The 23,469-nt window shown below is 36.2% G+C and overlaps 1 protein-coding gene across 1 annotated transcript in view; it reads right to left on the bottom strand.

The window, feature by feature from the left end:
• Positions 1–23,469, bottom strand: part of LOC100643542 (E3 ubiquitin-protein ligase Rnf220) — a 191,814-nt gene that overhangs the window by 4,936 nt on the left and 163,409 nt on the right. Inside the window, exons 5-7 of the mRNA XM_048411857.1 lie at positions 3,723–3,994; positions 2,094–2,361; positions 966–1,423 (exon numbers count right to left, since the gene is read on the bottom strand). Coding sequence (XP_048267814.1) covers positions 966–1,423; positions 2,094–2,361; positions 3,723–3,994 — 998 coding nt within the window. The remainder of the gene's footprint in view (positions 1–965; positions 1,424–2,093; positions 2,362–3,722; positions 3,995–23,469) is intronic.

Below are 23,469 nucleotides of genomic sequence, written 5' to 3'. Positions count from 1 at the left end.
TATATTTATAATAGACAGTATAATGTTACATTTTAAACCTGCTGTCTTTCTTAGTTCTACATGACCCAAAAGTGTTATATTTCAACAGATATTATTACAATATACATAGTCTTTAAATATTTTATTATCCAACTAAATTTGTTGGATGTATTCCACGCTTTCTATGAATAAAATAGTTTGGTAAAAAGAAGATATCCGAAGAGATACTAATCGAAGAAGAAATGAGGATGACAGCAGGTTTAATATATTGAACTGGCAACTAAGTGATTGCGATCATTTAGTTATATTATATCCGTATATGAGTATTTTGTAACAAGTGAAAATGTATTAAATATTATGGCATGAAGAGATTCCAAAATTTGAAAAATAACCAGTGATTGCGATCACTTAGTTGCCAACCCAATACATGTACATATCATTATATGAGTATGCTTTTGTAACAAATAAAAATGTATTAAATATCATGGCATGAAGAGATTCCAAAATTTGAAAAATCATTTTGGAATATAACCATGAAAATGAAATGCCTTTTACTACATTTTACTGTTTGGTCTCTAATAACTTAATAGCTGCAAAAAACTCATAAACGGAGGATCTATGTAAGTTGGCATGAAGAATTGGAGGAAGAGATGCAGTTTGTAAGAGAAGATATGTAACCGAAAGACTTGTAGTCCCATTGGGAAGTTAATAAACTACGACAGTCGTGGTCTAAATCAGGAATCTAAAGAATCTAAAAAGAAAAATGCGTGTATCATTTTGAATTTACATTACGATAATCTGAAATGATCTTTGCAAAGTGGCAGAAATTCAACCGTTGTATCTAGTTGGTTGTTGCCTCGCTAAACGATAATAGTCAGTTTAGACGTCAAGAGCACAACGTTAAGTATCTCGAAACGTAAAATATACGATTTATGCCACTTCCATAATCACCTACGCTAATGAATCTGTCACTAACAAGAACTTACCATGCAAATGAGACACTTAAATGGTTGGCCACGCATTTCCGCTTCTAATTCCCGAATTCTGCCTCGAAGAGCCTCGATCACTGGCGTGTCACCGTCCCTTCTAGGCGACGTCGAGGCACTCTCGTCTTGTTCGTTCTGGCCAAGAGGAGTTGCCGTTCCTGGTTCCGGTTTCACCTCGACCAAACCTTGACCGATTTGTTCGGGCGTGTGCGGCGTGTGAGGCGTGTTGGACGCGTTTGGCGATATCACGGCTTCTCGAAGAGCGTCTCTTTCCTTTTGCTCTCTCGGCGTGCCATCCATACGTGGCGCGATCACATCAGCTTCGGAATACTGTGCAGGTCCAAACTCGGCGGCGTCGTCGCCATCGACCACCAGGTCCACGTCTTCCTCTTCCTGCTGATTAGATCCACCGTTGCCAGCGGCTGAACGATTGCTCGATGAGGTCGCCAAACCTGCAGCTACGAACGCAACAAGCAATCAACATTTCTACAAATTTCATACAACGTTCGATGTTTTGTTGAAAAGAGAAAATTATTAATTTGAATCTTTAATTAATTCATCAGGTTACAATATTGTAATATGCGATTGTTTAAGTCCAATAATCATTGATTCCTTTCAATCCAAATGCCAGATGATTTAAGTCAGTGATTATCACGCGTCATTGTTGTTAAGGTATAGAGAGGATTTGGAAAAACAAAAAGTTTCAAATTTCTTTACAAATTATTTAGCTCTACATGTATGTTACTCTCTGAAGGATTCGACAACCTACTCGCTTGCTTCTTTGTTTTCTTCTGATCGCCTCTAATAACTTCTAATGGTTTTTAATAACTTTTACCCACTTTCAATCGCTTTTGATTGCTTTTTCCTCAACTGAGACCTGCACGTCCTTCGAGGCTCATGTGCACTCTCACACGTACAGTATAAATGTACCATTTATTTAACAATTGTCACACGTATGGATTCAAGAGGAAGAAAAGTTTATTCGTACAGTGTTTTTAATTTTTCAAGAAAAATTATACAGAAATAATAGGATTTAAAAAGAAACACGAATACGAGTAGGAAAATGTGATATTACGAAAATGAAAGCTATAGATCTTGTTGAAGAACGATTTATTCGCTTTAGCTTACCAGAAAATCCTCCGACAAGCATCGACGTTGCTCGCACTCTTCTTTGACCAGCCCATTCATACTCTTCGAAAGTTTCAGCATCGCCCTCCACGTCCACCTCCTCTTCGTCCAAATTATTCTGACCAGCGGGATTTCCATTATTGTGTTTGTTCAAGCATCGTTCGACGTGCTGATTCAATTCCTCCGGCGTGCCAGATAGCCTCTCGCTACAAACGGGGCAAGAAGGTTCATCCGCTTTCCGTTTCCGGTTCTTCACACGGATTCTGGCCTGCACATATTTACGAAACACTTTTTAGAAATATCGTGACAGGCGTAATCACGCTATATCAACAAAATTCAGAATAAAAGTTGATATAAAATCAAAGAATAACATCGACAAATTAATAAGAGGAAATGTATTTTTTTATCTTCGGCAGAACTGATTGGGTAATTAATTTTTAAGCGACAAGGACATTTTTTTGTTCCCCCAGGGATTTAATTTTAAATGAATGAATTTCTCAACTTCAGGCTGATTGTTTTTACATTCTCCTTCATATTTATACGATGTTTAACGCTGACTTTGTTAAAACGTATTACAAACTTAACTTTAGTGTATGTTATTTGCTAATCTATGACTGTATAGTAGTAAATAATTGTTAACTACAACTCAAAACAACTCGGCAACTCAACTCTCGATTCCTCGCAATTCAATTTCTCACCACTCGACTGTCAACTCACGACTCGACTCCTCAGAACTCGACTCTCCACTCACAACTGTCTCAACTCGACTGTCAACTCACAACTATCTCAACTCAACTTTCTTCTCACAACTATCTCAACTCAAATCTCAACTCACAACTATCTCAACTCAACTTTCAATTCATCAACATTCAACATTCAACATTCAACATTCAACATTCAACATTCAACATTCAACATTCAACATTCAACATTCAACTCTTCAACTATCTCAATTCAACTGTCAACTCACAACTATCTCAACTCAACTGTCAACTCACAACTATCTCAATTCAACTGTCAACTCACAACTATCTCAACTCAAATCTCAATTCACAACTATCTCAACTCAACTGTCAACTCACAACTATCTCAATTCAATTCTCAACTCACAACTATCTCAACTTAAATCTCAATTCACAACTATCTCAACTCAACTGTCAACTCACAACTATCTCAACTCAATTCTCAACTCACAACTATCTCAACTCAAATCTCAATTCACAACTATCTCAACTCAACTGTCAACTCACAACTATCTCAATTCAATTCTCAACTCACAACTATCTCAACTCAAATCTCAATTCACAACTATCTCAACTCAACTGTCAACTCACAACTATCTCAACTCAACTGTTAATTCACAACTATCTCAACTCAACTGAAATCTCACAACTATTTCAACTATCTCAACTCGACTCTCCACTTACAACTCTGCAGGTGGCAACCACCCGGTAAAGCTGCAAGGCCCTTTTGGTCTAACGACACATAGGCCTTCTCGCAACATTGTTTACGGTTCACCTGATAAAAACTGCCAGAACCTTTTTGGCCTAACGGCACTTAAACCTTCCCGCAATATTTCACCTGATATTTCTTAAGCCATTTGTCCACGATGCTATACTATTTATTTACCTGTCTATTGGCTTTAATTCTCTTGTAAGTCTCCCATCTTCCATGAGGCGTTCCATCAGCGGCTGATGGGGCATGGAGCATCGGTCCATGGGGATGGTCTTGAGGATGGCCAGGAGGCAAACTCGACCTTGGCGCTCGCGCTCGAGAGGATGCCGACGATATCTTGTAAAGTCGGTCGAGTTCCTGAGCGAAATGTTGCTCCAATTCCTGCGGCCTTACAGTTACTCCGCACGCTGGGCAACAGGACGGATCCGATGGAAATTTCTTTTTGCCTGAAACACGATTACATCCTGTTACTGTCATCCTGTCACAAATTAAACCACGCATACTTTATTTCAAACGTTTGTTTATCCGCTTTCTATTCTATTCTATTCTAATTCTTCTTAACAACGAGATACCTAAGAATGTCAGTAAGCGAATTAAGAATTTCGCGCGATTAAAGCTTGTACATGGCGAGCAGAAGATTGTTTCAGAGAGAAGAGGGACAAAAAGGCACCATGACATTACGAAATAGAATTATATTCAACGAAAGCAACGAAAAATGTGACATAGACCTCAAAATAAGTTAACACGATAGAAAATGTTTAGTACAAAAGTTACTCACACTAATCGAGTATGCTAATTTTAAACGTTCTTTCGCTGTAGATCGATGAAGAATTTTCATAAAATTCAGCGGATTTATAGCGTAATTAATTTTCGTTTCGCGTAATTTTATTATATTCGCATATCCAACACACGTCGGATATATTCGTTCTTAAAAGAAACATTTATCAACCGTGGTCCAAAAGAATTGTGAGACTGAAAAATGTTAGTTTACAAAGAAGATTCCGGATGCTGAAGTCAAATAAACTGTGTCGAGTGGTTACACCTGTTACGTACCTTCCACGTTAACATAAATTTTAAGGAAACCTGTTTCATAGTAAAAATTATTTTCATACGAACTTGCACACGATGCATCGTTCTTCTGAATTCATTCAAATTCAGTCGATTAAGCGTGTTCAAAGAATATGATAAATCGATCGACACTTTGAAACGGAAAGTCCGCAAATCTTAATTATCGATAATCGAAAGAATCATTTAATTCTATACATAGCGTATCGAGTTTGCGATGTATCTCAATTTCTGTATTAATTAAAAACCGACAGCATCTAGCGAAATACGTTCGATAAAGGACGTTGGAAATTCGACAGGCAACTATCAAACCATAAGAACATGCGAACGTAACTATCAAAAATAATCCAAGTAATTAATTTATCGCAATAACCGTACCAAATTTAGTCATTGCAATTTATATCACGGAGAAACAATCTGAGAGAAAAACTTTTGATTTGAATACAAATTTTCATTTATAAATGGAGCAACAGTACAATTAGGTTCCTAATAAATGGCGTGTAAGTACACGATTTTTTCACGATTAGGAGAAATATGCTTCTTAGAACAACGAATAATTAATTAAAAGTGAGAAAGTGTTCGAGTTGCTATTTTCCTATAGCAGGAAAAACTTCTCGAGGGCTGATACTTGGCGATCTAAAAATAAACGAAAGATCACGGTATTCCAAAATTCACGCAATTTCTCAGACAGCAGACATACTTTTGCTGCGAGAAATATCGAACGACGTTGTTTATTTCCCAAAATTCTCATCACGTGGCACTTTCTGCCAGATTTTCACCAATTCTCGACTCGTGTTCCAAGAGTAACGCGTTATACGCAGGATCGCTGTACCGTACGTTGCTGGGACTCGTGATCAGAGAGGAATAATTATGAAATTTTGCCAAAATTTTACCATTTTAGTCCGCAATTCCAAGAGTAACCAGACTAAAACTGTATTCCCATCTCGCTACTAATTTGCTGCCATTGAAATTTACAATTGCCAAGCATCACACCTGCGCTACGTATTATACCACGATACCGCAAGACCAAGTAGTATACGTCCAATAATACACGCGCCAGTTCTACGAACGTTCAATTAAATATATACATGAAATATTCTAATTTTCCAAACAAACGTAGAACGACTGATCTTGCAATTAAAAGGTACGTTCACAAAAATAAGCAGATATTCAGATACTTCGGGGCAGTAGCCTAAATGACGTTCTCGTGGGTGGAAGTAAGTTAGTAGGGATTTGGCTGAACAGCCGTGAGAATCGTAAGTTACATCGACACGAAGAATCTTGTTTCGAAAAGCTACCGTGTGCCCTCACCGCTTCTGGCGTCGTTTATTTGGAGAACGGCAACCGGCTATTCTCGAGCCGTTTAACATATCCCGAAGCGGTTCTCTTCCCTCGTATCTTTCCTCTTTTCTCTCTTACAAACCGATTCTATTCGTCTCTTTTCCAGTTTTCACCTCCCTTCCTCCTCGTCGCTCCAAGTGGCAAACTTTCTTCTCGTCTCAGTTTTCTTTTCCCCTTTCAATTAGGTAGACTGGGAAATTTATGTCCGCGCCCCGGAATACCCCGTGTACTCGATATTCCGTTCTTTATTGAAACAGACACCTTCTGTTTCCTTTATAGGCATTGCGGATGGCTCCGATTGGAAATAATCGCGATGCAAAATACCGGCGAGTGCGTTTCCTCGTTCCAGCGTTTCATAATACAACGACAGTTCGCGTTCGATTATTGCGCAACCCTGCCGATAGGATATTGGCCTGCAAATCTCACCGGTTTACTGCTTATTATTTAGATTGATATTTCAAGCGCTTGCTCTCTTTAGACGAGCGAAGGTTAATTTGTCGTCGTACTTTTATCGCGTGTGTGTCTTTTTTCAACGTACATTTTATGGGAAATCGTACGCGAACAGTGAAGATCTTGCGAATCAGTCTCGAATCTTATCGTGCGAATTTTTATTTCATTTGGATTATTCGATCGAGTCTTTGCCGGTGACGTTGATGATAATAGTGTACTTGTTAAATGTAAAATGTTTGAATATTCGTTTGAACTGTGGTGATTAAAAAATCCAAGCTCCTTTTCCAAGAAACAAGCGACCCGAATTTTCGTATTCTAAGCTTTAGAAGATCGAAGAGAAACGTTAAAGAGAAGCAATAAAATTTCATTCTACTGAAAATGCAAGGTAAAGTTGATATTTTCCAGTAATTTTCTCGAAAGTTACGTCTGCTTTTGAAAAATGTTTCATAACAGCGAATGGCAATGTAAATTTGACGATATAAATTGATAAACGATTCGATAGAATGCCACTCGTCCGAAACTCGTATTTTCGTAATCTTTGGAATTACAAGGCTGCCTCAGGTAGCGTAAGAACTCGTTCTTTCGGTCGTATAGTCTTATCGATGTTATCATCAAAACCCTGGAAAATCGTCAAGGGATGCGATTTCCATTTACAGAGTTCCATCTGCTGACATAATTAACGCAGGCAGTGCCATTTTCGCGTGCAAGGGTCTCGGATGAAAGGGGGAAAAAAAAGAAAGGAAAGAAAGGGGAAACGCAATGGCTAAACCGCAAGGACCTTCTGAATGTTTTTATCCTTCATCTAAGATGTTCATTTTCTTGAGCACGACCTCCTACTTTTTCCCTTTTACGTTCGCATAAATTACAAATTATAAATTTGAATGTTTTATAATATCGTGCATATCGTCCTTTAAATTGCAACTTAAATTTCCATATAGTTTGTACGCTTTTCGAAATTCTCACTTATGACGATATACTTCGGCACGACGAAACTATTGGACTGGCAACTAAGTGATTGCGGATATTGTCATTGCCACCTAATGGCAAAATCCGCAATCACTTAGTTTCCAATACAATATATTTGATATTTTTATTGTACGTTAATCCTTCATTTGTATGGAGCTAAAAAATGCTTTTGATATTAAAGAATTAATTTGTAGAATATTCTACTTGACAAATATGAAATTTTGGATTTTGTCATTGCCACCTGACAAACTCCACGATCATTTAGTTTCCAACACAAAAAATGCTTTTGATATTAAAGAATTAATTAGTAGAATATTTCCCTCGAAAGTGGAACATTACAATAGATGGTGAAAGTACGATATCCAAGTATCAGTGCTGTAATAGCAGTAAGTATTAAACAATAAACCCTAACTAATACACTATACGTAGTGTACAATGACAGATATATATCATTTTTTTAAACAACGATTACAATGAAAGATATAGTATTAAATATAAAATACCACACGTTAGGAATCGGTGGATTTGCGACAGAACGAAGAGAATTTAAAATTGAAATTTTATCGAATCTGCTCGAAAATTTTTATGCAAACGTAAGAAATTTAAATAACGAAAGCGTTTAATCAAACCACGTGCAAACGGGAAATCGTTATCGTAATATAAATTTTGGAAATTTCTTTTTTTTTAAGGAAAATCAGAATTGCTTCACTCCCTGACTTCTTTCGTTCATTCGCTTTCTTTTACTTACTTTCCACAACATTTCTGCCCTTTCGTAACTGCTTTCGCTGCTCTTTGCCCCTCGTTTCGATAAAACGACGATGCTACTCCCTTCGTCGTCGCGCGAAGCTATCTCCCGCGACTCTGACCATAACCGCGCTATCATTTACACTTTAAAACGACTACGGAAGATAGAGTGGTAGCGTATCTTTAATTAAAAGAGTCGGCTGCCTAGGAGTGCGGAATGAAAAGAATCTTCTCACTCTACACCGTAAGGGTATCGCGTTATTAAAGGGCGAATCTACCGAAAAAATCCTGAATAAAACCATTTGTCATTTGCTCTATCTGAAGTACAATTACTTCTATTCTTCATATATATAACAATAAAAAAATATTTATTCAATGCTATATAAATTTTAGGAGAAAATAAAAAATTTGAAATAAAAAGTGCCCCATCGAACGATTAAACATTTTTATTAGAACATCGATAAAGAAAATGAGCACAAATCTTGCATCTAACTGTGCACTGTGTTTGCATCCATATCTTTGAGGGTTAATCTACGAATATTATTATGAACACAGCTTAGAAAATAATCGTAAATGCTGCTTTGTAATCGTATAGTTGAAGTTAGAAGTGTGCACATACCTTGCTGTTATATATAGAACGAGCAAATACCATTTACCGATATCTTCTACACGTCTCAACGATATATTCCGCACGTTTTGCTTGCAACGAAACGACGAATGCGAATGGTTTGTTGAAATAAACGAAGCCTCGTTATAATACGTCGCTATCGACTGTTACCAAGGCGCCACGGTGGTCACCGGTGACCACCAATAAGACGAACGGTCGATTGGGGAAGAACGTGGTCTTACATCGTCAATTTATTATTATCTTGCCATTATATGCTTTGAACAATAAAAATACTCGCGTGGCGTTCTCAGCGAAACACGTGATTTCCGCGTGGCAGTCAAAGTGTTAACGCGGAATATTTTTATGAATTACAATATGTACGTGACACGAAACTTTCTCACATTACATTAGCATCGTAACGAGCCACGACTATCTTGGTTAGTTGATTGTATTTGTACGATTCCAAATTAATCCAATGTATATAAAAGCAGGCATTTATCGCAAACATATACTCAGTGAAAAATTAGTATATACACTACGAACAGTAGTCTTAAACGTACAATTACAGCTACAAGACAATCTCGCTGCACATTGCAGCTTGTTAATATAATTGACCGTTCAGATACTTGGCGAAATATATCCGTGCCATAAGTATAATTCCTATATTCCATCCTCTATTTTCACATCTGTTTCAAGTTTCACCAACGTGTACAGATACGATGATAGTGTCTCGTTACGATGCCAATGAAAAGTGTCTTTCTTTCACAGAGGCATCTTTGACAACAACGCATTTTTATACAAACATGAAACCTAATCTGTCAAACGTTGTGATTTTTATCTCGATAAAACAAAATGGATATATGTAATTCGATAAAATCTTGCGCGTCCATTATTTCCTTATAAAACGAAAGAAACTTTTCGGACGACCCAATACATAAATATATTTTTATTTTTAACACAAACGGAGAAATATTTATGGCGTTTCGGAGTGCAAGAAATTTATCTGTAAATTCTCTACCCTGGGTGAAAGATGGCAATACAACTTTTTATTACACGAAAGGGAAATAAAACTTTCCATAGTATAATTAATTGAATTTACGAACAAGCATACGAGTAAAAGTGTTTTACGTAACGTAGAAAAAGACGTATAAAACTCGAACAAGACCCGGATGAAAAACTGGAAAGGAAGTAAGCGAGGAGAAACGCACCCTATAAATTAAGCGTTTGAAAAACACAAAACCAGACTGAAGAAGCGCGAAACGAATGAAATGTTAGGTGAACATTTATCTACACGCGTGTGTACACGAGTTTCAACGAGAATACGAATATTACGTTTATTCGCGCAAGTACCTTTTCTTCGAGAAAGGAATAAGAACAAAAAAGAAAATGTCACGTTTTGTTCGTTAAAACCCAGCAGACAAACAAATTAATCATCGACGCGTATTCGTACTTTCTCATTCTCCTACTTTCTTCTCGTTTTCTCCACGCAACGTCGAATCGGTTATTCCGATAAATTAATATCACAACGTTTCCGATGTATTTATTAAACAGGTTACTATTTTTCAGCTGGTTGTATTACATATTCGCACATATCTTATACGATTTCGCAAACGTATTTGAAGCAGGGCGTTCATGAAAGATTCAAGAAAGAAGGATGCCCGGCTCCTATGTCGATGAAATACAAGCTGCAGGTAATTAGCTGGGAGCTCGTGCAGTATTTACGGCCATTTAATCCGGATAGAGCAATTAGTATATATCGATGGTGCCAGGTTGGTGGTTACAGATGTAGGATAGGCCCCTACCTACCACGTATAATCCGGTTTTAATTAAATAACTGAGTCTCTGTCTCTCTCTTCCCCCCTTTTAACTCTCCATGCCAGTCACCCTCTGCCTTTTTCTTTCTAACTTGCTTCCGCACAACTTCTATTAGACTTAACGTAACGAAAACAATCGAACATCCGTGTTTCCATACGATTTTTTTGAAAATTATTCTCCTTCCGAAATGTTAGATTGAGAGATATATTTTGGATATTTTTAGATGCTGTAAATATAGATTTTATCAAATTTTATGAAATAGTTCTAGATTACTTAATTTGTTAAGTGGCCATTTATATGCTCACCGCTATGTTTCTATTTGTATAGTGTTTGGTTTGACGATGTATACACATTCGTAGCATCGAAAAGATTGACACAAAAAGACTTAACTTAAAATTTCTAACTTTCAGAAATACAGCGCTAACTACTTTAAGCAGAGGATTAGATGTATTGGATTGGTAAATAAGCAGTCACTTAGTTGATAATCCAATATATAGAGAAGCTAAGACTATGTATTTTAATCTAAAATTGTTACGATGGTTATTTTCTCACTTAGATGATCCAGAAATTTACAGACAATTGAACAAGAAAATAAACAAGTCGATATCATGCGTTGTATTTAATGTTTCATTTAATCCTCCATCTGCAAACTTGTCTCTACCGACGTCGTTCGATTCGTCGCAGATTTCTTAGGTTTCTGCGTGTCCAGAAATTCCCCAAAACTCCTGAATGCTCCTGAGAGTTTCCAGAATATCGTACGATAGCTTTCCTATCGCCACGCGTTACCTTAATCTTTCTAAGAGGAGCAACGTTTTAATAGAAATAAGGAAGAAATGAAAAAATTACTTTAATAATATTATTTATATAATACACTTCTTCACGATGAATATTTATAAATATAAATAAGAAATAAAAATTACTCGACAGATTCTTAAAATATTTAAAAACGTCTTATCAATTGGCTGGTCGAACTCTGTTCAAAATTATCGGAATTCGAGAAAACGCGTAGTCCGAAGGAGAAAGACGAATTGAAGTGTTCTCTGACATCGGTGTGATCGTAACTCGATAACAATGGTTCGAATAACAAAAATAAATTGCACGTATGTAGGCGATACTCGAGTTGAGAAAATATTCGAACTTTAAGTCAGCGGTGAGTGCGGTGAAACGTACCGTACGGTATAGCTCGTTGGCCAGAAAGGGTTGTCGGTGGTTTCGTACCATGGCGTCACCATCACCGAATCCCTCAGGCATTTAACCGCAACTGTTGTCTCGATGGGCTGGGTTACTGCCCCTGGACACGTCGCCACGATCATCGTCCTTTACTTCTGCAATATGCTCTTTCGCTAATCTGTTTCGTGCCTTCGTTTTCTTTCAGCGAGGCGCGCGTCATTCTTACGAAAAAGGAATTTTTACGAAAATTCTTTGCATTCTCGCCGACAGATTTGCTTAACAATTCCTTCGATCGTTGATTTCATCGGAGCATCAATTATCTGTTAAAGGAATTTCGTTTATGTGCCTCGATTAAAGCGAGCAACCTCTGTAGTGATTTAAGTTTAAAAATATTTCTATGTATACACGTTGGAAATATAATAAAAATTTCATTTTTATGCTTCCAATTAATAAATCTTCTTTCACGGCGCACGAAGAATCGGGTAATGTTGGCTTGGCAACTAAGTGATTGCGGATTTTGTCATTAGGTGGCAATGACAAAATCCGCAATCATTTAGTTTTCAAGGCAATATATTTCATATTTGCCAAGTGAAATATTCTACAAATTAATTCTTTAATATTAAAAGCACTTTTTAGCTCCATACAAATGGAAGATAAACGTATGGTACAAATGTGATCATTAGGTGGCAATGACAAAATCAGCAATCACTTAGTTTCCAAGACAATGTATTTCACATTTGTCAAGTGTAACATTCTACAAATTAATTTTTTAATATTAAGAACGCTTTTTAGCTCTTTACAAATGGAAGATAAACGTACAATAAAAATATCAAATATATTTTGTTGGAAACTAAGTGATTTTGCCACCTAATGACAAAATCTGCAATCACTTAGTTTCCAAGACAATATATTTCACATTTGTCAAGTGTAATATTCTACAAATTAATTTTTTAATATTAAGAACACTCTTTAGCTCCATACAAATGGAAGATAAACGTACAATAAAAATATCAAATATATTGTGTTGGAAACTAAGTGATTTTGCCACCTAATGACAAAATCTGCAATCACTTAGTTTCCAAGACAATATATTTCATATTCCTCAAGTGAAATATTCTACAAATTAATTCTTTAATATTAAAAGCACTTTTTAGCTCCATACAAATGGAAGATACACGTACCATACAAATATGAAATATATTGTGTTGGAAAATAAGTGATTGCCACCTAATGACAAGATCAGCGATCAAGTGAAATATTCTACAAATTAATTCTTTAATATCAAAAGCACTTTTTAGCTTCATACAAATGGAAGATAAACGTACAATAAAAATATCAAATATATTGTATTGGAAACTAAGCGATTGCGGATTTTGTCATTAGGTGGCAATGACAACTTACTTAGTTGCCAATCCACTAACATCTAAAATATCTGTTTTAATAAATTCTCTGTTTATATGGAAAAATGACGAAGTCATACGAACCGATAGAAACCTAAGAAGAAACTGATACACAAGGAATCTACTGAAAGTTGTAAAATCTTTGGCTACTTGTTCTTCTACCTGTTCGTACATGCAGCCGGTACATAAATCGAAATTGTTAATTAAATATTTATGATTTCTTAAGATCTCCAGATTTCCCTTGAATCTCCTTTACATCGTTCTACGAGCTGGGCATCGTTGCTCTACACAGTTTTAATATCGTTGGTTTTGTATGATCGCAACCTGTCGTCTTGGGTAAACTCGCCTCGCTAAGGAAAAAGCTAAATGTACACCGCAGGATACCGCCATCAGAGACTCGATATACTGTGAGAGTCGTCCTTAAAAGTGGAACGTTATGCAGTAATGCCGCAGTGACTATCTAACTTTTGCAATTTATTTTCTTATTTATTCGTTGCTATCTCCTGCCAGCGGCATCCTTCGCCAAGGCTACTAATCTACGGAACAATTTTTAGGCAGATCAGTTTTTACGAACCAGATACCTACACATTCTTCTTGCGATAACAGTGTGCGCGTTCGCCGTATTAGAAAATATTGTAAATTACAAAAAGGTCCGATTTCAGAACAAACACGACGATAATCGTCGTTGGTCGAGCTTCACCAAGTATGGCAACGCGTACAACTCACATGTCAGACTATGTGTCAGCTTCTACAAAACGGATCGAGACGAAACGTATCTTATTTTCTTTGCCGGACACCAAACTGTACAACGAAGAAAATTCCATCGGAATCCGTTGGCTAGGTTTTACGTAACGCGAGTACAGACAGAAAAATTGAAAAAACTAAGTGTTTCTTTTTTTTCATTTAATATACAGACACAATCCTACTGTTTCATGAGATGTATAAGTTTCCTTACGTCTCCATTTTTTCAGTTACGTTTAAACAAATAGAAAATTGTGTAAATATTCTATCTACAATGAAAATAATGTACGATAACAGATAGTAAGTATGAAAAGACGGTGGAACGTTTCACGGGGAATCGAATACGGCGAGGGAAATTTATTATCTTAAATTTGTTCTAATTTGGAAATAAATTCGTCGATAAATTGACCGATATAATCTGATATCTTCGCTGTTGCAATTCAACGGAAACCTTGCAACATTTGATAACGTAAAATTTGCTACGTTCGTAACGCGTAAAGTGTCGCATGCAGCTGCCTATTTAAATCCGACAGTCACCGGCGAACAGAATCTCCTTAAAGAAAAGAAAAAAAAAAAAGAAGAAAAAGAAAAAATAAGAAAAGAAAGAAAGAGAAAAGGAAATGGTCACATTTGGCCATCAGGACTATAAACGTTGGCGACTGAGCTTGTTAAAGATTTGTTCTGTCGCATACGGTAACAACGCTGTTTAAAATTCACGTCTAAAGACGAGGCAGGAAAAGATGCATGATCGTTTGCGAATGATCCGACTCGACATGTTTAAGAACTGGTTTCTTTTAAGCGGCAAGTCAGCGCCAATCAGCGCTGGCCGTATTAGCAGCCCACGAGGAAAGTATCGCGATGTTTGCCAATAAAATTTGTTAATTTAAGCAAGGTCTTTCTATGTTTCGTCTCCTTAACTTCTCAGAGATACAGGGTGTGTCGAAAATATTCGTATAACAGCGATGTGTTAAATACGAGAAGGAATGCACTAATTGAATTTCAACAGCAGAGTTCCATGAAACAGAATTACGAAGAATTTTATACCAAAATAAAAATTATATTAAATCCGAACGTGAAAAATGCACGGCAGATATATAGTACGGAAAAATATACAAAATATCCATAGCAGAATATTCGTTACAATTATACTGCGGATATTTATGCAAATTCGTATTTTTATCTGTATAATTAAAAAACTGGGACTCAAATAGGCAATTGCTTTTCCAAATATCATAACAGGTACGTTTTTTCCCTATTTCATATATTTCTGTATTATGTTCGTTCTGTGGATTTTCGTACCTTCAAAGTTCCCTAATCTGGCTATGACGTTAATAGGCGAAACAAATTCCTGCTTACGATTCTACTCCTCGAATTGTTCATAAATTTGCATATGACAGAGTCACAGTGCAGTTGTTAGAGCGTGACCGTATTATATAAATTCTGGCAAATTAATAAATAAATCAAGATATCTGCCGTGATCCGAAGTTTTGCGACCGATTGCTTCCTACGCATTTTTCACGAGGAAAAACATTTGCCGATGGTGTTTTGCGCGAACGTATTACCTTCCTTACGAATTCCTAATTTATAGCATAATTTCTGCACAAACACATCTGCAACGACCCATCGTAAACCTGACGAGCGATTTGATCGCGCAATAAAACATAAGATTGACTAAGAATATTTCGATATGAAGGGTAGCAATAATTATCATCGATGTATTTATATCGACTGGAAGCGAAGACAACGGCAACACGCGAATGAATGGAACGTACAAGAAGAACGAAACAACGAAAGAGTGCGGCGATGTTCATTTGGTCAGTGAAATATTAAAATAGCTGGCTGGCTGGTCTCGTAAGAAAGTAATGGGATCGCAGTACATACGCGAAGTAGTAAGAATGACGATCGCGCCAACTCGATCATTATTAACGCCTTTTCGTTCTACGCTGCACGAGAGCACACCTGTCGTACCGATCATCTCGATCTTAATCGACCGCTTAATTATCTCAATACCGATCAGACCGGACGTAAATCGAAGATACGGAGCGGGCAAACGCAACGAGTCACAGACAGATTCGAAGCAGAAAGCGCAACAACGTGTCGATTATTTACAGCTGTTTCTTAGTTTGCTTTATGAATACCGCGACGCGTTAATACGAGCAGTAAATTACTGTGTAAGCTGGCTAATGGTGATCGGGCAAAGAAACGGTAATGGCAGAAATTAACATCTAGACACGTGCGATTACTTGTAATTAATAATAGAAAAAAATACAAGTTTTTCTATTCGATTAAATACTTGTATAAATCACTGTATAGCAGATATACCGTGGACTTGCGAATTGAGTTTGTGTTTTTTCATATGTTGTGTAGTTTTATCGAATATTTATTGTATACTGGAGTTTCTTTAAGGGATTTTTGAATTTTCTTTCTGGTGGAACTTTGTTTGGAAGGATAAGATGGGAGGATCTTTTGGCTCGTTTGTGACATTTGTAGATTGTCACTTTTAATATTATTAATTGAAACAGATAAATGGATTTAAAAGATTCTAATCTCTACTCCGTGGAATTAAAAAGGAGGCCAAAGTTTCCCTTCAGAAAATATATAGGGGAAATTTTTCGTCAAAATATTATTACAATTAATATTTCGAATATTTGAAATATTATGTAAGGCTAATCAGTGTCACAAAGGAACAAAATTCCTTTCCAATTCGTCGGTATCGATCGTTTCTAATGCTGTTTGCAATCATTCTAATTGTTTACAAATTTCGATAATCATGTTTCACTTTATTTTAGATATTTATACTGCCAAGTATAAGTAAAACTGCTGCAGTAACTATTCAAGAAAAACTACATTTTTATTTATGTACATCCATGACCTAGGCACTGCTATTACACAGAAATATTCTAAATGAGGAGAGGTGCATATTATTGTACCCTTGAATGTACATTATGTTTTGGGTTGCAAGGTATAGGAACACAGAAATTAATAAACAGATGTCTATTTATGTTTCTTGTAGCCTCTAGCTAAAGCTATAAGCTTAACTTTATTTGGCAATGCCCTTTTGCTATAATTATATGAACATCCACCATTCATTCCATTGTATTGTAACACTAAGAGAGTAAGGATCTGAATCAGCATAAACTTATACATTATACTTATACCTTTAATTATTTCAATATACTTTTCTATTACAAATTCATTCACTCATTCCTCTATTAGTAAACCTGAACAATATCATGTATTAAATGAATAAATACTGACAACAATTCATTTGATTTTCACTTCATACACTATAGTTGTGCTTATGCTTATACCTATACTTATTTCAATATATTTTTCTATTACAAATTCATTCACTCATTCCTCTATTAGTCAACCTGAACAATATCATGTATTAAATGAATAAATACTGACAACAATTCATTTGATTTTCACTTCATACACTATAGCTGTGCTTATACTTATACCTATACTTATTTCAATATATTTTTCTATTACAGATTCATCCACTCATTCCTCTATCAGTCAACCTGAACATTATCATGTATTAAATGAATAAATACTGACAACAATTCATTTGATTTTCACTTCATACACTATAACTGTGCTTATACTTATACCTATACTTATTTCAATATATTTTTCTATTACAAATTCATCCACTCATTCCTCTATTAGTCAACCTGAATATTATGTATTAAATGAATAAATAATGATAACAATTTACTTGATTTTCACCTCATACACTATGTCTGTACTTATACTTGTTTCAATATATTTTTCTATTACAAATTCATCCACCCATTCCTCTATCAGTCAACCTGAACAATATCATGTATTAAATGAATAAATACTGATAACAGTTTACTTGATTTTCACCTCATACACTATGCCTGTACTTATACTTGTTTCAATATATTTTTCTATTACAAATTCATCCATCCATTCCTCTATCAGTCAACCTGAACAATATCATATATTAAGTGAATAAATAATGATAACAATTTATTGATTTTCACCTCATACACTATGTCTGTACTTATACTTGTTTCAATATATTTTTCTATTATAAATTCATCCATCCATTCCTCTATCAGTCAACCTGAACAATATCATATATTAAGTGAATAAATAATTTATTGATTTAATAACAATTTATTGATTTTCACCTCATACACTATAGCTGTGCTTATACTTGTTTCCTCTATCTCATTCCTCTATCAGTCGACCTCAATCTCACCAAAAACAAAGCGGACATTATTTATGGAATGGTCTGATTAAACGATTACGTAAATTTGTTTATTAAAGCATTACGTAAATATTAGATTATGGTTTGCAAAAATAACACAGCAAGCGTATAATCGTCGGAAACACTGTTAAACGAATTCCAAAATGTTATCTGTTCGGAAGATCGATCGGTAAAGAAATTCGATGTTTAACCTGAACGTTTAACCCAAGGGATCAGGAAGAAATTTGAGAAGGAAGGTCTGTCGAGCTAACAGGCAGGCTTTTCCATTTCTCTCGTAAAGTAGCGCGCACGAGATAAGGAAAATTCGGTATGCATGAAAGGGAGCTTGTCCTTGGACCAGACCCTTTCAGGAAGTCTGTACTTATGAAAGCTCGTGCATGCAGAGCAATCGAGAACCTCGGCGAACCCTTATATCCATAACGGGCGAACTTATGGTGCACCGTTTAACTCTGATAAATTGGCGAATATTACGCAAGTAGGACAATATCTATCGAGTAACGATATGAGAACAATCTGGCGATCAAATGAAGAACGCAAGTTTTGTATAATATAAAACGAGATTCAAATGTGATTACGCAGTTTGAACACGTGAGAAATTTATTGGAAAACACGTAGTATGTCGTGTAGATTGGAAACCGATTGAAAAAGGATAAAGTTTCGTGATCGAGATTATGTGCTTTTGTACTATCTGAAATATTTATTAAGAAGCAAATCAACTTCTCTAAATATGCAACAAGCTATACGACATCGTAAAATACATTGGAACGTATTATGGCAAAATTACGATATAATCTCGTTGCATGTATCAGCGTCTAGTTTCTATGGTTTGAAGACAAGTGAAAAGTTCAAGCGTACAGAACAAACCGTAATAACACAAAGGATAAGATCAGGACACACTCGACTGACACGTACGTACATACTGAGAAATAGACCATGTGTTTAGTATATGACATTTGCAATGTGAGATTATCGATCAGCCACACGATCGTAGAGATATTAAACGGAATTGAATAAAACAATAAATTGAATATAAAAATATAAAAATAGTTGGCCATGATCGTGGTAATCGATACGACTTCAAATGAAATAACTGATAATAATGAAATATCTCAAAAATTCGATTGTTTGTTCTATTGGGCTGGCTTTTATTAGATGGTATTGACAAAAGCCACAATCACTTAGTTGCTAACTCAATATTACAGCAAGATAATATTTAAGTAAAATAAATATCTATTTAAATTTTATAGCGAATTTTACATTTAAATTTAAATCCATTTAAATAGATATCTGTTTCGTTGGAATATTATTTTGCATTAATAATAATTTCATAAAAATATAAATCTCTGTAGAATCCACAGGCTAATTACAATTGACACCAAACTCTTAAACTGCAATGTACACGCTTTGTAATTAGTTCATCTAATTGGAATTGATTAGATGAAGGATACATTAGCTTCTGTATCGTACGTTTATCTTTCATTCTTATAGAGCTAAAAAATGTTTTTGATGTTAAACAATTAATTTGTAGAATATTTCACTTGACAAATATGAAATATATCGTCTTGGAAACTAAGTGATTGCAGATTTTAGCATTGCCAAATAATGACAAAATCCGCAATCACTTAGTTTCCAACACGATATATTTCGTATTTGTATCTCACGTTTATCTTCCATTCGTACCGAGTTAAAAAATGCTTTTGACATTAATTAATTAATTTGTGATGGTAGACTTTTACTGAGATGGTAGAATTAACGGAAACGAAGTTATCATGTTTGGTGTATATCATATGGGAATATTATTCTCCGTAGCATCGATCGATATAATGAGACATTGTTTAAGCAGCAAACGTTTCATCCAAGTTTCTCTGTCTCACGCTGAAAAGATTTTATGTCGTAACTCGAAAGCTGGCCCCTTGTCGACTCTGTGAAATTTAGTTTTTCTGATGCTTCGTCGTAAAGAAGTATTCCGTTCTCGCGTGACACATGTTTTCAAGCAAGATACGCACATAAATTGAAGGAATACGCGCGAAGAAAACGTGTTCCGCGAGAAAAGCCGAGGGTCTTCTAATTCGCTTTTACAGCCTCCAACGCGAGTCTGGCTGCTGATAAAAAAATAAAAACATCGTCACTTCGCCATTTGTACACAAGGCAATCGTATATGTACATATTGTACATGTGTGTCTTTCAAATTCTTCAACTTCCGTCATCTGTCCCTCGAGCTTTTAAGACGTATACATTCGTTTCATTAATCTAAAGCTTCATAAAGAAAAATATAAAAGGCAATTCGATAGAGTATATTTAAATCCAATAAAAAGGCATATACGCGACTTCCACTCAAACATAAATTTTCTACTCACTTTCTTACAGAAAATTGCTCGTTAATATCGCGTAGAATTATCTCGCAAACAGCAAAGTAAGATAAACGTCGACAACCGAGTAATTCGATCGTTTCATCGAATTTTTCAATTCTCAATATTTCTTCCATCTATTATTCGATATAAAATCTTGAAAATTGTGAGATAAAAGTTGGCATTGAAAAAGTCCACGTAAACTTGTGCTGAAAAATCGTTAAAGCTGATAATTCGCAAATAGAATCGCGATTAATCGTAATTTGTCGTGGTGGTTGGAAGCACAGACATGTACAAGCATCGTCAGATCTTCGACAGATTTTTCTACGTAGAACGAGGGACGGTTATTTGAAAGAGAGCTGCTTGCTCTTCCGGAGAACACTGTTTTCCTTGCTCATTCGGCTGCTCGGTATCCGCGCGGATCTTACGATTTGCGACCCCTCGGATTTTCGCGCACACGCTTAATATCAAAGAGTTTTCCTGTAGCGTGGCAGGAGAAGCCGAGAGAAGGGAGCGACAAAGTGAAGAACGTACGTAGTTTTGGGAAAAAGCGGCCGGATGGTAATCTTTCCTTTGGCCGATGTGCAGAATCACGCGTCACCGCGTCCACGTTCCCCTAACTGTTCGTCTCTTCTAACCTTTCATATAGACATTCCTTTCTCCTCTCGCTCTTTCCTTATTCTTCTTACATCCTGCTTCCTGTCTTTCGCTTCGGACTTTTCGCGCCACAGCTAACAGACGACCGCTACGTTCGATCTCCTTTGCAGGGACCTGGTCGATTAAAGTCGAGAACGATACTTTGGATTCATTGGATATCAAACTTCCATCGACTTACCAGCAGAACTTTTAAACAATCACTTTTCTGATTTTGATCTACCCATCTGCTAAATCTATTTAAAAAAATTAAAAAAAAAAAAAAAATGCTGATCGTAGAAAAAGAACCAAAACAACGAGCCTATCGCTTCGTTCGAAACAGCAAAAATGCGCAAAATACGATAGAGAAAAACGTATAGAACAGGCAACATATGGTCGTTGTAAGATTCAGCGAGTGAAACAAACTGTGTGTTTAGGTATCGTTCCTTCAGCCGCGTAAAAATACAAATTTGCATGAGAATCCACAATCTATGATATTAATCATCTCTCTGACAACTATGCCCGTCTCTCTCAAACCCTATACAACTCAAATCACAATTACAACCATTGATAGCAACGATACTTGCAGCATTCGGCCATACAAATCGATACGGTTCGTAGGGATTTCGAGGTGAAGCCCTTGCCCTTAGACGATCAAGCGAACGAGAAAGAGAAAGAGAGAAGAAGAGAATAAGTTTGGCGAAGTGGCTGCAGGTCCTGTTGTGTAAATGAGGGATCGTAAAGAAAGCTACACCGTATCAGCTACACCTCGGACACCTACTGAAACGTGGTCTGTGCCTGGACCCCCTGCCGTACGGTATCCCTTAAATCACGGCTGTTTGTAATTAAGTGAATGAATGGCCTGTATCAGAGTTAATATTTGCGACATGACGTATGACGCTGCCACGGAGACAAATCCCTTATATATCATCGCTACGCTTTATATAAGTGGTCCTCTTCGTGGTTTAACAGCACTTGCCTCTACTCGCCACAACAGATGTCGATAGCTTGGTAATTTACTTTTTCTCTCGGATAATATAGTCATCGAACAGAGAGATCTTCACTTTTCTCTTCTTACACTGTCTTCTCTCTTAGATTTGGAATCTTTCGAAATTTCTATTTCCACGTTATTAATGAAATTGTGTTGCTGTATGACAGAGTCAAATCAGAGGAATATCTGCTCCGTACGAACAAATAATTCATTCGTTCAATAATTAGCAGTAACTCGCGTATAAATTTGTGAAACATTAGAAAATAATTTCTTCCCGAACATTCCAAGTTATCTAACTGAAATGGTTCAACGATCGTCTAAATTCCGAAGGATGCATCGTAGTAGAACCATTGTCAGAAAAGCGTCTTTCTTGTGTTTTTTACGACAATCCACCTTCGTACAAACGTGAAACCAAGTCTGTGTTTATCTCAACTTAACAAAAATAATATAAAATAAAAAATATTCTGCGTCTATTATTTCCTCATAAAACGAAAGAAGCTTTTCGGGCAACCTAATACGCTTCGCGAATTTTCAAATACGTCGTCGAGATCTACGTTGTCGGTATTTTTGTCCACGACTCTTACGTTATCTTCTTTGCGACCTCCTCTAAGCAACATCTTACAGTTATCCGAAAAGCGTATAGCAAGTTTGAAGTTTTTCATAGAGTGGGCTGGCAATTAATTGATTGCGGATTTTGTCAATAGGTAGTAACGAGAAAATCCGCAATCACTTAGTTGCCAAGCCGATATTTCCACGTATCGATCACCACCGACCGCGTGATCATCGATATTCCGAATATACGCAGGTTTGAATTTTAATTAACAGTTACCTTCATCTCGGACAAAGGTACAGACAGCAGCATAGGTGAAAGATTTCCAATAATTATAAAACACGATGGCGGAGGGACAATTTGTAACCAAATCGCAGGGAAACTAGAATTGATGAAATAATTAGACGACTAGTCGGCCGACCTCGCGTATCGTTGTTTCGTTAATATTTTTGTTTCTTTGCTTGGCATCGCGTTTCAGATCGAACACGGTGCAACGTCGGTAATTGGAACAACTAACCAGAAACCAGTTAGCAAACTAATAATTCCTAATAATGGCAAGTTCCTTTCTCGTCTTTTCTTTTGATCGTGTTCGATTTTGGGAATATTTCGTGTAATTCAGTTACGATACAGAAATAATCGATCGGTTTTTATAGTAAAACCGATTCTCGCCGATACGTAACACGACGAATATTTCGTTGTAAAAGAAAACGAAGACCAAAGATGTTGGGATCGTTTTCGTTACGAGCTGTTCGATTATGTAATTAAAATTAGACGAAGACGGCGAGTCGTGTAGTGCATATAAATTCGTTAATTAATTTCAAATTAACAGCACACGCACTTGGCATTTCTCGATT

This window comes from Bombus terrestris, chromosome 14 (genome assembly GCF_910591885.1).
Source record: "Bombus terrestris chromosome 14, iyBomTerr1.2, whole genome shotgun sequence".
NCBI lineage: Eukaryota > Metazoa > Arthropoda > Insecta > Hymenoptera > Apidae > Bombus > Bombus terrestris.
Note: the sequence above shows the minus strand (reverse complement) of the source record. Positions and strands in the feature narration are given on the sequence as shown.